The sequence below is a fragment of the Grampus griseus genome, assembly GCF_964374135.1.
Source record: "Grampus griseus genome assembly, chromosome: X".
Classification (NCBI taxonomy): Eukaryota; Metazoa; Chordata; class Mammalia; order Artiodactyla; family Delphinidae; genus Grampus; species Grampus griseus.
In genome coordinates, this window is record NC_138999.1 from 40722388 (window position 1) to 40737078 (window position 14691).

General features: G+C 44.3%; 1 protein-coding gene across 2 annotated transcripts in view; it reads right to left on the minus strand.

The window, feature by feature from the left end:
• SLC9A7 (solute carrier family 9 member A7) overlaps positions 1-14691 on the minus strand; it is a gene marked incomplete at its 5' end in the record, with an annotated part of 143545 nt that overhangs the window by 16408 nt on the left and 112446 nt on the right. For both annotated transcript variants that reach the window (XM_082681446.1, XM_082681445.1), the window contains 2 exons: positions 4774-4837; positions 11767-11826. In XM_082681446.1, coding sequence (XP_082537572.1) covers positions 4774-4837; positions 11767-11826 — 124 coding nt within the window. The remainder of the gene's footprint in view (positions 1-4773; positions 4838-11766; positions 11827-14691) is intronic.

A 14691-nucleotide genomic window follows, 5' to 3' on the forward strand; every position in this document is an offset into this window, starting at 1 on the left:
GTAACACAGGGTTTAAAAACAGGGAATTAAGAGCTCCACACTGTCTCCACCAGGGTTTCTCAAATTGTAAAGTGCACACAACCCTCCTGGGCACCCTGTTAAAGTGAACATTCTGATTCTGTGATTCTCTCAGGTGGGGCCTGAGAGTCTGCATTTCTAACGAGCTCTCTGGTGATGCCCAGGCTGCTGTCCACGGGGACACTCGGAACAGCAGGGGGGAGGTTCACGGTCCCTCTTGGAGAAGCAGACAAGGCCCTCCGCCATCTCACCTCTGCCACTCTCCACCCTCATCCTTCATCACATCGTCACCAAACCCTTAAGGACAGAGATTCATCTGTCATGTTTGCAAATGTATTCCCAGAGCCTGCAAGAATGTTTGAAATATAACAGATGCTCCACAAATATTTGTCAAATGAATGAATAAATGTTAATTTTGAACTTCTAAGACAAAAAAAAAAAAAGAATAGCAGAAAGGGAAATCAGGGGCCAAGGGAGGCCATCAGAAAAACAAAAAAGTGTGGTGGGGAAGGCAGTCAGAGAGTAGTCATCTGAGGAAAGGCACTTCAGCAACTGTTTGAAGTTAAAGATTTAAGGGACTGGATGTCAGATTTTAGCCTGGAAGGAAACTGGGGGAGGACCCAGGAACAAACAAATCCAACTTGCTCAGAAAGGTATATGTGAATGCAACTATAAACAGCTGAGTTTCTGCAGTTTTCAGGTACACACACACACACACACACACACACACACCACGAGCACAGTGGTTCCCTTCCCCCACATTCCACTAATATCCTGCTTGTGACCTTGTCCTGCTGAGATGACAGAGGCGGGATACATTCAGATTCGTGTTCCTGCCTACTCCAAAGCGGTCTCATCAATGAGCGCGCTTCTGTAAACTTGGGGAAGGAAGTGCATGATGTGTCTGCGTGTCCGGCCAACATAAATCTCAGCTGCATCTGGCATGAAAAATGCCCCCTTGAATGGGTTGGGAGGCCACCCCCAGGCCCAGGCAGCTTGCCTCCAGCTGGGCTTGTTTTTGTTTTGGTTGCAAAGTCACCAAGACCTCCACAGAAACAAAGCAGCTGAGTCTTTTGTTTTGTTTTGTTGTAATGAGTCAAACTTGCCAGGGACATGAAGCTTAAGTCTATCCACAATATTCTTATGCTTCCCTCACATAGAGCCAAAAGTTCTGGCCAACAGCTCCCTTCTTTCGCCCACATGAGCTAATATTCTGTGGCTCTGTAGCCATGACTCTGTTTATAACCTTGGGCTTCTAGGACCGGTGAGGAAAATCGTGCTCCTTGTAAATTGTGCTTTCCCATCAAATATCACTTTTTTGTTTGTTTGTTTGCTTTTAGCAAGATGGGGAACAAACATCTGGACTTCCCCCACCTCTGATTTCAGTTTCATGGCAACATTGAGCATGTGATCTGGATCCATTTCAGCGGAAGCTGCGAGGAACCCAGGGTTTCACCCAAAACTGAGAAGCCCATTTAGTTCTCTGTTTTACTGGTTTCTCATGACCACTGAGTGCTCCCAGCCCTGTTGTTAATGGCTTACTGGATCAAGAAGTCAGGCCAGAAGGACTTGGAAAAATGAGGCCCTTTCTGCATGAGGGCATGAGTCATTTTTCAGAAGGTGTCCCGAAGAACTGAACTTGAAGTTCGCCTTTTTTTTTTCCAGTCTGACAGCAATCTTTTTTTTTTAACATCTTTATTGGAGTATAATTGCTTTACAGTGGTGTGTTAGTTTCTCCTTTATAACAAAGTGAATCAGTTATACATATACATATGTTCCCATATCTCTTCCCTCTGACAGCAATCTTGAAAGACTTTCAAAATGCCAACAGAACTGCCTTTGAGGGCCCTCTGCACGACTGCGTATGAGGTTTGGAAGGAGGGCGGTTAAAGCAAAGGTGTGACACAGCTCCTGACCAGGGCCGGCCAAAGGGGCGCCACTGGGAGTGCAGCGGAAGTGGCTACCACCTGCCTGGTCAAAATTGGCCCAAAGGGCGGTTTCCAATGTTTGCCCTGCCTGAGGCTGGGGGCGCTACCTTAACTATCACTGCATGGACTAAATGTACCGCCAGAACCCATAGCATTTAGGACCCACTGCTTTTCAAACATTTCCACAGCAAGTTTGTTACTAAGTCTAGTTACAAGCCCACTGTCTCTGAGACATAGTAAGTTCAGCTACATGAAACCAACCAAACCATTTCATGTATTTCCTTTCACAGATGCTTGAGTCCAGAGGCAGGAGCAATGGAAAACAGCAAAATGGCCGGGGGGAGGGGGTCGGTATTGACCAACTTGGAACTGTCAAGATGAAATTGCCCCAAACCCTTGATATCCACCTGGCAGTGACCTGTTTTTCTTACAAAATTAACTTGACAGGCCACAGGTCTATGGAGGATGTGTATCCTACCAGAGCCATTATTTTCCCTTCAGTGAAATGAGGATGTCCATCATGAATTTCACCCAGGTTTCCTCAGATCCCAGTTTGGGGGAACCCAAACTGTCAGACTCTAAATTGGCTGCCAGGTGCACAGTTCCTGAACCCCTGTTTTCTAAAGTCCTTAATCAAAGCTCAAGTCAAAGAGCAACTTTTCAAAAAGAGCTTCTCATTGAAGCCACATGTCCCCACTGGCACAATGGCCGATTCTAATATAGCCGCAAAGGTCTTCTGGAGCACCGTTAAAGTGGGCACCAAGTCTCCAAGTGAAGCTCACTGAAAGCTCTTCCCAAAATGCCTAGAACTTTCAGAGGTCATGGCTTTGTGTCCCTTAAGGGGCATCAACCCAAGAATGGCTCATCAGGCTGTAGCCACCCTCAGAGAAGGCTGTGGTGGCAGCCCTGGGCCCCACACGGCCCCACATTTTGCAAGATGTGTTAAATCAGATTCGGTAGCTGGAGTCATTTAGAAGATCCTAGGGAATCTAAGACGTGCAAACTGGATTTGGGATTAAGTGCAATGATGAGTGTGATGCAAAGCGGACTGAAAGAAAAAGAAACACTCAACATGGCTTTGTGGACAACACATGCACGTGGTGAGTGAAGCTTCCCATGCCCTGTGCTGCTCTCGCTCCCCCATCTTCCCATCAAATACTGATCAGGCCCCCCCATGGACCAGGCACTGTGCTCAGCACTGGGTATTCTATGCTGAACAAAACAGTTCTTCACTCCCAAGGCCAAATAATAACATTTTGGAAACACATCTCTGCTCCTGTTGTGCCTTTCCCTTCCCCCACCTTGCCTGCCCAGGAAATGCTGGTCTGGGGAAGGAGCAAAACCTGGAGGCAGGGCTTCCCTGGTGGTGCAGTGGTTGAGAGTCCGCCTGCCGATGCAGGGTACACGGGTTCGTGCCCCGGTCCAGGAGGATCCCACGTGCCGTGGAGCAGCTGGGCCCGTAAGCCGTGGCCGCTGGGCCTGCACGTCCGGAGACTGTGCTCCACTCCGCAGCTGGAGGGGCCACAGCAGTGAGAGGTCCGCGTACAGCAAAAAGAAAAAAAAAAAAACCTGGAGGCAGAATGAGCCCACCAGCCCCACAACAGGGCTGATACAGCAGCTTTAGAACATGGCTGCCACTTCGCTTATGCTCCTCCCATCCAGAGGTGATGGTCTCTATCTCCTCCCACTGAATCTGGGCTGGCCCTAGCAACTTGTTGTAACCAAGAGCAAGTCACGGAAGTGATGCTGTGTGACTCCCAAGGTTAGGCCAGAAAGGGCCACATAGTCTCCACCCTGCTTGCTGGGACACCCTGCTTGCTGGGCTTTTGGAAGCCTGAGCCATCACATAAGAAGTCCCATACCCTGAGGCCATGGAGAAGCCATCACAGGCATTCTAGTCGCCGGTCCTAGTCTGAGTCCTCCCAGCCCAGGCGCCAGACATATGAGCGAATGAGCCTTTGGATGATTCCAGCTCCCAGCTGTTGTTTCCCCCAGGTTTCTTCATGGAGCAAAGGCAAGCTGTCCCGACTATGCCCTTTCCAAACCTAGAGAATGCATGTGGATACGAAATTGTTGTTCACTTTCCTTCCTATGTTTGGGGCAGTGCATTATGCTGCAAGAGTGACCGGAGCAGATGGCAAAACCAAGGACCAGCACGCGCCTCTTCCCCCACCATCCCCACCCCCGCCCCACCCCGGTCTCCATCAGAATTCTCTGTGGCAGCAGGAACTCTTCCCTGCTGTCACACGAGATGCGGCCATAGCACTCTTGCCCTCACCTGCTTCTACAGCTTCCACTCCAGGCTGTCACTGCCACCACGATCCTGCCCAAACCTTAACCGTTAGCCTTGCTGTGACCTTCATCGCCTATGGGGCTGAGGGCTGCTGCTCTGCTACTGCTGCGCCATCACCCAGCGTCCCTCCTCTCTTGCTCAGATTCCCTGGGCTGCAGAGTTGATCACATCCCTCTCCTTCCCAGAACCAGTTACCGTGAGCCAATCACCGATGTATCCATATATCCATTCTTGGAAGGTAGGGAGTCAGCTTAAACACACTTTTTGGCCCCTTAATATGTTAAGAACAGGGACTTTGGACTCAAATCCTGCCTCCATCATTTTCAAATTCTCTGACCTTAGATGACTCACTTCAACTCTCAAACTTCAGCTTCTAATCTGTAAACTGGGGATAACAGTTCCTACTTCATAAGGTTGTTGTCAAGACCACAATGAGGGAATCCACGTAAACTGCTTGGCGTGTAGTAAACGTTCAATAAATTTTAGCTATTTTTAATAACACCTCCCTGGGAAGAAGCATCTCTTGTGACTTACCCCTTGTAAGACTTGGAAGCTGTCATTGTTGGGTGGTGGGTCTTGATCTGGATCAACACCAACTCTATAAGTCATCAGAGAGAAAGACAAGGAGAAAAACAGAGAGTATTAGCTTGGACCATAGCGGCCAGGCTGGCTCAAAGTAGCCAAGAGGCTGACCATCTTCCCAAGGTGGAAGGAGTGGTTAGCTAAAAGAAGGGAAAGGCTGTCATGCAAAAGTCGTGCGAAAGAGGTCATACACCACATCAGATCCCAGGGGTAGGCCGGGCAATCAACCTGTGTGCTGACACCTTAAGCAAGACCTCTGGAGAACGGCAGCAGCGGGCAAACTGTCCGCCTGCCCTCCTGCACCAGATGGCCCCAGGTAGCAAAAGGTGGGTTCCTGCCGTCCCAGGCCTCTTCCTCTCTGCTGCTTCCTTACTCCCCTCTGACCTGCTTTTATTTCCTAACCTTTTGTTATGGAATTTTTCATATATCCAGGTAAGTTTTGAAAGAATTTATAGTGAATACCTGTATACCCCTCACCCAGATTCTACCATTAACATTTTGCTGTATTTTCTTTATTACATACCTAGCCCTCTCTCTATCATCCACCTTATTTTTTGGATGAATTCAAATAAAGTCGCAGACATCCATACACTCCCCCTAAATATTTCAGCATGCATATCCTTAACTTTCTATCCTGGTGGCCCCGCATCCCCCTGCAGCACAGATGACCTGAGAACTCACACGTTTGAGATCAGCAACTGAAGACAGAAAGAAAAAGCAAGGTGGCACAATCCACTTATAACAAAATCCATGAAAGCACTAGGGTAAGCTGACTTGGCTTAGCAACATACCAACCATTGCCCTATGTATCTGTTAATTCTTTATCCTTGAACCTTCCTCATTGTAAGGCAGAGAACCGTGGCACTGATGACACGGATAACATGGGGCAGCGGAGGAGGAGACAAAGATGCCAGGAAAATTCTCTACTTTCCTTGTTCCCTCCAATATTGCAAAGAGTGGCTGGGATCATAAAAGCCAAATAGAAAACACAGCTTTCAGCAGGTCTGATTTGAGCTTGAAGAGAGGTGCTGAATGGCCTTGACCATGTGTGTTATTTGCTGTCTGGCACCAGGGCGCTGACTCCGATGAGCAGACAGTGGATGTGCAAAGCCCCACGTGTGCCTTATTTTTCCTCCTCTCCCTCCCGCTTCTCCACCTGTGATGCCCAGGATATATCTTGAGAAAAGAGACTAATGGAAAGGAAGAATAGAAGACAACACAGACATACTGGCAGCCTCCACTCTGTTTTACTCCAGGCTTGCCGAGCACTAAGCTAAGGTGCGTGCCCCCTGGATGGGGGTGAGGAGATACAGAAGGAAAGGGAACAGTCACACCATATTTTGCTGAAGGCAAAGTTTAAAACCCACGAGATGAATTCATGCATTCAGCAAATATTTACTGAGTGCCTACCAAGCCAGGCCCTGTTCTGAGCACTCTGTTAAAACCTATAGTGTACCTGGCACCAGATTTCCTCCCCACAGGTCTGAGGTTTGATGGAATCTTTGTAGTGAATTAGATTGACTTCACTGTGTCTAGAGGTCAATTTCTGGCAGGAGTTTCTGAGGCCTGGAGGCTTGACCTCATAGCTGGACATTATCCAGGGACTTTTTTTTTTTTTTTTTTGCGGTACGCGGACCTCTCACCGTTGTGGCCTACTCCCGTTGCGGAGCACAGTCTCCGGACGCGCAGGCTCAGCGGCCATGGCTCATGGGTCCAGCCGCTCCACGGCACGTGGGACCTTCCCGGACCGGGGCACAAACCCGTGTCCCCTGCAACAGCAGGCGGACTCTCAACCACTGCACCACCAGGGAAGCCCCTATCCAGGAACTTTTGAGCAACAAACCTCACAGAGATTTTTTTGGAAATGAAATATTCTGGGGTCCCAGGACTACCCACAGAGGTCACACGAGAGCCTCAGTGCTTCCAAAGTGTCTAACATACTGAAGTGGTAGAGGAGAGGTCACACTGAATTCCTAGCTGTTCATCTTTAACTCTCACCTGATTTGAGAGTCTCTAATGTACGTTCCATAGACAAATGTCCTCTATATGGTGTCAGATCTGTAAGACCAACAGCTATAGGAATCCAACATTAGGTCTTGTTCTGTGGATTCTACAGCCGCATGGAGCCACTTCATGGCAGACTAATTTGCATAGATGAGCTCCCCAGTAAAGCATCAGAGAGAGGAGCAGAGCACTGGTTACCAGTCTGTCTCCCAGACAGCCTACCGGAAAGCCTGGTGACACAGCAGCCTTCTGCCTAACCACAGAGAGGCTATTGTGGGGCAGGAGCAACGAGATGATGTGATCTGAAGGGCATGGCGGGCAGGATGGCGAAGAGCACAGCAGCTCATACCTGCCACGGACAGTCTCTCCTTTCTCTACTGTGAATTTTGAAACAGGTGTATTGCCTTTGTAAGTGGCTTCCACGCAGTAAAGATAAAACATATGGATTTTATCAGCCTAGGTGAAATAGGAACCCTATGGGTAAGAGAAAAGGCTTAAGTGTGCCTTGTCCTACAATGAAGAAAATAAAGCCAAACATAATAAAAGCTTCCAAATGAAGTCTAGCCCCCTCTATTCTTTCAACTAACCTCTGCTAGGAGAAAAAAAAAATTGTTTAACAAGAATTAAAATAAATTCTGTTTAACAAGAACTGCTTATAAAGACTAGGTTTTGACTATTTTCATTCAAGTCCTGGAAACATAAGAGGAATTCATCTATTATCCTCGGCCCACATGGCCAGGCCAGAATTCAAACAATGGAGTACGAAACACTGGAATAACCTGATAAACTCACAAAATCAGGGCCACCCTAACCTCATCCCAAACTGGTTCGACATTTTGCTTGGGGGAACTTGAGGATGATTCTAGATGCACATCATCCAACAGAACTTTCCGCAGTGATGGCAGTATTCTAGATCTGCACTGTCCAATGTGGTAGCCACCAGCCACATGTGGCCACTGTGCACTTGAAATGTAGTTAATATGACTGAGGAACTGCATTTTAAGTTTTATTTCATTTTAGTTAATTTAAATTTAAACAGCCACATGTGTCTAGTGGCTACCAAATTGCACAGTGCAGATTCTAGAAAGTACTAATTCCAGCCATGTCTCTCTAGCATCACTTTTTTCTCTGCCAAAAAAAATGACAACTATCTGCTTCCTTCTGCCTTCTCAGTGATAATACCCAAGATTCCTGCTGGGATCCTGTGGAGACGCAACTCTGTAGTCCCACACATATTAAGTAAAAATTTGCTTGAACTGATTACTTAGACAATGGAGAGATTTCTCACTTCCTCGGTATAGAAAATAAGATTGAAAACCCGCTGAAAGCTCTTCTATACAGATACTTGTCATAAACATGAAAGGAATGACAGGATTAGAAAATCACCACTTGCCCCTCACAGTGTAATAATTGTTCTGAGACAATTTTACCAGTGGGTAAAAGGTTGTTGGGAATCTGACTATTCATATGATGTTAAAGGATCACTCTACAGGTAACTTCTTAGTTACAAAGGGAAAACAGTGCTTTTATGGAGAGACCTGGCGTCTAAAGTGATCAAATTTAACATCACTAATAAAAGGACAGCCTGACAACATGCACCACCTGATATGATGCAACAAGAAAGTATAACATCACTTTTACATTATTTTTGCGCCCCCCAAAATGATTATCTATCTCTACTCAAGAGGAAAACAAATTTAAAAAATCCACTTTGTAGGGCATTATGCAAGACAATTATCCTGAAAATCCTGACTCCTTAAAAAAAAAAACAACCCTCAATGTCATAAGAGACAAAAAGAAGGAGGGGAGGATTGTTCTAGATTAAAAGAGACTAAAGGGGCTTCCCTGGTGGCACAGAGGTTAAGAGTCCGCCTGCCAATGCAGGGGACACGGGTTCGAGCCCTGGTCCTGGAAGATCCCACATGCCGCGGAGCAACTAAGCCCACGTGCCACAACCACTGAGCCTGCGCTCTAGAACCTGTGAGCCACAGCTGCTGAGCCTGAGCGCCTAGAGCCCGTGCTCCGCAACAAGAGATGCCACCGCAATGAGCAATGAAGACCCAAGGCAACCAAAAATAAATTAATTAAAAAAAAGAAAAAAGAGACTACAGAGGTGACAACCAGGTCAGTCAGAGCACACAGTGACAAGGAGCGGGGGGAGGGGCACGGAGCCACCACGGGCCTGAATTTAAAAAAAGATGACAGCCAAAGGAAACTTTGATTGGATCCTGGATCCTGTGTGTGTGTATAAAATTCATGTTGCTTTCTCAGGTGTGATAAATATACTGTGATTATGTAGAAGACTAGATTCCTAGGGGATACATGCTGAAGTATTTAGGGGTAGAAAGTCATGATGTTTATAACGTACTCTGAGGCACTCAGAAATGGTTGAGAGAGAGAGAGAAAGAGAAAATGACGCAAAAATGTATGACAAAATGTTAATAATTGGCACATCCAGGTTAGAACTTGGATATTCATTGCTCCATTCTTTCAGCTTCTTTTACAGATTTAAAATTTTTCACAACTTAAAAACAATATTTAATTATATCTTTGGTGAAAATGTTTCACAAATACGTGAGTACAATTACCTGTCTCTATAATTTAATCTAATTTACTAATAATGATGATTCGGGATCCTCATATTACTCCAGGGTCTGAAAAATCACAAATTGTGAAGATTCATGGACATAGGGTGCTATAATAGGTAAATAGGTAGATACAGTCTAATAATTACACGGGTTTTTTAATCCCATTTAAATCTTAGAATATTCTGTTGAGGTTTTCCTCCTAAAAGTGAAGGGCAAGGAGAAAAATGCTAGTTAACTGAAACATATGGTTAACTAAATTCCAACCAAGACAGCCATCCTCAGAGCTGGTTGTGCACATCCCCTGGAAACCCGCAGTTCTGAGCACAGGCCTACCCAGAGTAACTTGGGAGGGCCCCTTGGAGGGTCTCGGAGGTCCCTGCTACTGACATAAGTGCTGAATAGGAGAAAGTAAACCTGCTTCCCAGCTTGCTACTGGGTTTTAAATGCCAAAAGAAAACAGACCAGGGGACTTGCGACACAGACCGTGTTCTGCGATTTCTTTCCCCATTCAAGGCTGTTTACTTCAGGACAATTGAATGATTACTTTTCTGGCAGAGTTGAGGGTCTCTTGGACCAATTCGCAAGGATGATAATGGACCCCTACAAAGGGCCTCACCCTTGGGGCAGGGTGTGTGGTGGTGTGCTGGGCAGCAAGAAATACCAGGTACAGTATTTTAAGTACAGTGCTTCAGAAGACTTAGGGTTCGTTAACTTTCTGAAATTCCTGGTTTTAGGAAACTGTCCACAATATATATTTCCCTCCTGACCTGTTATAACGCTTTTGATCTAGGCTACCATATAAATCTAAAACTTCTGTGCTGTTTCATTACATCATATTTTAGCACTCCCCTGATACATCAGGGTTGAGTTCATCTAAGCACATACAACAGTCTTTTCTTCCAGAATGAACTGAATTATCCTTACTTTCATTAAGAATAAGACAAATGTGGTAATCCCATACCAAATGAGAAAATAAAGCTATCACACTGATGTGCTCATTCTGGAATGAATACAAAAAATGAATCATTTCCCTTTTGATATAGTATGTACATTCTGATTAACCACCATATAAAATGCCATGAAATCTCAGAAATTTTAGAAGCTAGATTTAATCAACAGGTTTTTACTTTTTAATTGGAATGGCTGAGGTCCTAAATTATTTGGGGAATATGAGACACACATGTTCACATAAAACCTTGAACAACAAACAGATCATTATCAGAATTCTCTCATGTCCCAAGTGTAATAACTTGCACTTTGCCTGAGGGACCTTCCTTCTTGAAGGTTGGATATTTCAAAGGAAAGGATTTCCCCTGCTACTTAACTGGTAGTTACAGTCAGGTCTCTGAAAATGAATTTGTGTGTGTGTGTGTGTGTGTGTGCGTGTGTGTGTGTGTGTGTGTGTGTGTGTGAGAGAGTATGTGTGTGTATTTTAAGCAGGAGAAAAAAGTGTGAATCCAGGGAACTTAAATGCTTCAATTAACTGTATGCATGTCATTATAGTTTACATCGGGGCCTGGCAATATCCCAAGATTCATGCCCCATGACAGGTACTGCTGCTTTTACCACTGTCCTCAGAGAGTAAAACACTTTCACAACGAGAGAAGAGCAGAGTTCAAGCCTGTTTTGTGTCTGATTTATCTACCAGCACCCAGAATCAGATCAGGAAGAAAGCATGCCAGTTAAAGATATGGAAAGGAAAGAAGAAACACTTTACTCTGATAGTCCCAAATCACCACCCTTAGGCGTAATCAAATGATAAACTTGGATGGACACTGAGAAACAAATTGCATTAGAAGAGTCTTTCATTATCTTCTGATTTAAGGAAAAATCTGTGTTTTGTATCTTCTGCTTCACCATGATAAGGTACAAGTACACAAATTTATACTTAAAAAGTAAAACGGCATTGGTGCTTAATTAAAATGGTATAAACCATACCTCAGTCATGGCTGAAATACAAAATTCGAGTTCTCTTTATGACTTAAAAGCCTTGTTTACTAGATCACAAGCAGAATTTTGTGGGGAAAGCATTTGTGGCTCTGAAAATGGGCTGCTCTTAACACTAAGCTCAGCTGTACACGGAGAGACTCGCCAAATCCAGCTTTGGTGCCACACGCTGTCCAAAATGGGGCAAGGGGGGACAGACTCTCAAGAACACCAACACATTAATCAGTCCAGAGGAGGGTAGAATAATGATTAACTGGACCTCCTGCCCCTTTTCGAAAAGGGGCAGACGGTTGGCGCACATGGGGAAGGAAGAAAGAGACAAACAGCATAAAGAGAAACATCTCAGGTTAGAAAGAGGAGAAAAGCCAGGCCCAGTTAATTTGTTTCTGAGGATGCCCTGTGTCACCTGAAGTACTGCCAGCGGTGTTCATTCTGGTCCTCTTCGGAGGGCTCCTCGACGCCAACTCTGGGCAGCAGAAGAAGGGAACGTGAGTGTGACGGGGACAACAGGGGAACTAGGAGCTCTGGGCACATGACCTGGACCACGTCCATCAAAGAATAAAATCCGCACCCCCTCTTAAACTGTCCCCCTGTTCTCTAAAACCCAGAGAGGCTGCTAAATTTACATCAAAAGCAACAATGTTAGCAGCCACGTCAAATGAGGATTGATTAGGAATGAAGACAAGCCTCTCAAAATATAACGTAATGAAATCAGAGTAATAAATGCAACTCATAGAAAATGACTTCATACGATTTTTCAGGAATTCATGTTTTATAAAGCAAGACACATCCATACAAAAACTAGAAAACAGAAAGTTGTTATTAAACATATATTTGAAGTGTTTACACGCAATTTTACACATATTTGACAGAAAGAACACTGTATCACTGAAAACAGCAAAAACAGAAGATAAAATGGCCTTTTTTTCTAGACAAGTAATCACACTGTCCATGGGTGGTACCCGAAGGTCAGGAACCCAACTTCTGCTATTCTCTTTACCTTATGGCTTCAAGAGTTGACACGGTCTATTTTCACCTCCCTTAATAACTGCTGGGTTATTCAGACTACAATTTGAATTACACCATCATACTAAGAGCAGGGTTTCACAACCTCAGCACTACTGACTGACATTTTGGGCCCTGGCCTCTACCTGCAATATACCACCAGTAGCACCCCGCTCCAGCTGGAGCAACCAAAAATGTCTCCTGACATTGCCAAATGTCCCGAGAGGGCAAAACTGCCCATAGCCGAGAACCTCTACTCTTAAGTCCTGCATTCTCAGTGGGGGGTGATATAGACCCCAGGGGCATGAAAATCGGTTCTTATGGGACAAAAATTTTTTTTAGATATTACAGTGGTTTGTAGCCCTCTAAGCACCATAGTACATAAACAGATACATAGATCTGTGGTATTAAAATTTCAGTGGAAGAGGTAGATAAAAAGAATATTTTTAAAGGCGCTTATTCAGAGGGGCAGTGATGGAAAAAAAAGGTTGAGAAACACTGCGCTAGATAATGCCCAAATACTCATGCTACTAATATGCCCTGAAAAAAGCAAGTGAGAACATGATGCTTCTTAAGGTGGTACTTTTAATTAGGTATATGTTCAGAATGTGACTTAAACCAGACTACAGTATTGAAAAATTGTAACAAATTCCAGAAAAGCAAGCTGGATTCCATTAATGTAAGATTCACTAGTAATAATAATAGTAATAGCAGCAGTATTAAGGTTATGATTAGCAATGATAATGTCATAGCTAAAATACACTAAATGCTTTCCATGTGCCAGATGGTACATTTAATGGCAGAATTCTTTATCATGTTTATTTGGTATCACATTTTATCTTCACACTGTTGTCATCCCCATTTACCCAGACAGGAAACTGAGAGCAAGAGAGGTTAAATAAGTTGCCCAAGGTCACAAAGGTAGAAAATGATGGAACCAAGATTGCAACTGAAGCTGTTAGATCCCAGAGCCCTAGCTCTACCCCTTACAGGATATTGCCTTTGACTACAAGGTGGTGTCTTTAAATTCTTTTAAAATATCCAGTAACAAATGCTATTACATAAAGATCTCAGGGCTTCTCCCTGCCTTTATTCCTTAATTTATCTTTAAAGAGCTTTATCTTAAACTCTCAATGTGACAGGATTATACCTAGCAGAGTGACCTTACTTGTCCTTGAGTGATTGTATTGCTGCACTCTGGAGTATGAAGGTTATCCTGTTCATTTGGCTGCCTGGGTGTATGCCATTAACCCTCCACAATCACTACCACTTCATTGGTGTGTCACTTGAAGCTGGGCCTTCCAAGAGGACAGCCACCATGCCACCAAAATGTGCTCAGGACATAGATGAGGCTCATCTGCTGAATCTGCTCATCTGCTGAATCTGTGCATCTGATGGTTTTTTCAAGTTGCCAAAATTACAACCTTTGTGAATAACAACAACTTGCTCAAGAGACTAAGAAAAATAGTATGTAGTTTGTATATTACCAGAAGGCAATTTGAAGTTTGTATATTACCAGAAAGCAATTTGAGCATTTTGCCATTATGTTTTAAAATAGCAATCACATGCTCGACATCACTAATTATTAGAGAAATGCAAATCAAAACTACAATGAGGTATTACATCATGCCAGTCAGAATGGCCATCATTAAAAAGTCTACAAATAATAAATGCTGGAGAGGGTGTGGAGAAAAGGGAACCCTCCTCCACTGTTGGTGGGAATGTAAATTGGTGCAGCCACTATGGAGAACAGTATGGAAGTTCCTTAAAAACTAAAAGTAGAATTACCGTATGATCTAGCAATCCCACTCCTGGGCATATATCAGGAGAAAACTATAATTCGAAAAGATACATGCGGGAGTTCCCTGGTGGCCCCCGTGGTTAGGATTCCGGGCTTTCACTGCTGTGACCCCGGTTCAATCCCTGGTTGGGAAACTGAGATCCCACAAGCCGTGTGGTGTGGCCAAAAAACAAAACAAACAAAAAAAAATACACATGCACCCCAATGTTCATTGCAGCACTATTTACAATAGCCAAGACATGGAAGCAACCTAAATGTCCATCAACAGAGGAATGGATAAAGAAGATGTGATATACGAACACACCACACACACACACACACACACACACACACACACACACACACACGAGATGCAATATTACTCAGCCATGAAAAAGAATGAAATAATGACATGTGCAGCAACATGGATAGTGAATCACTTTGCTGTACTCCTGAAACTAACACAACATTGTAATAAATTAACTGTATTTCAGTTTTTTTAATGGTTAAAGAAATAATAAAAAAACAAAATAGCAATCACAAAAT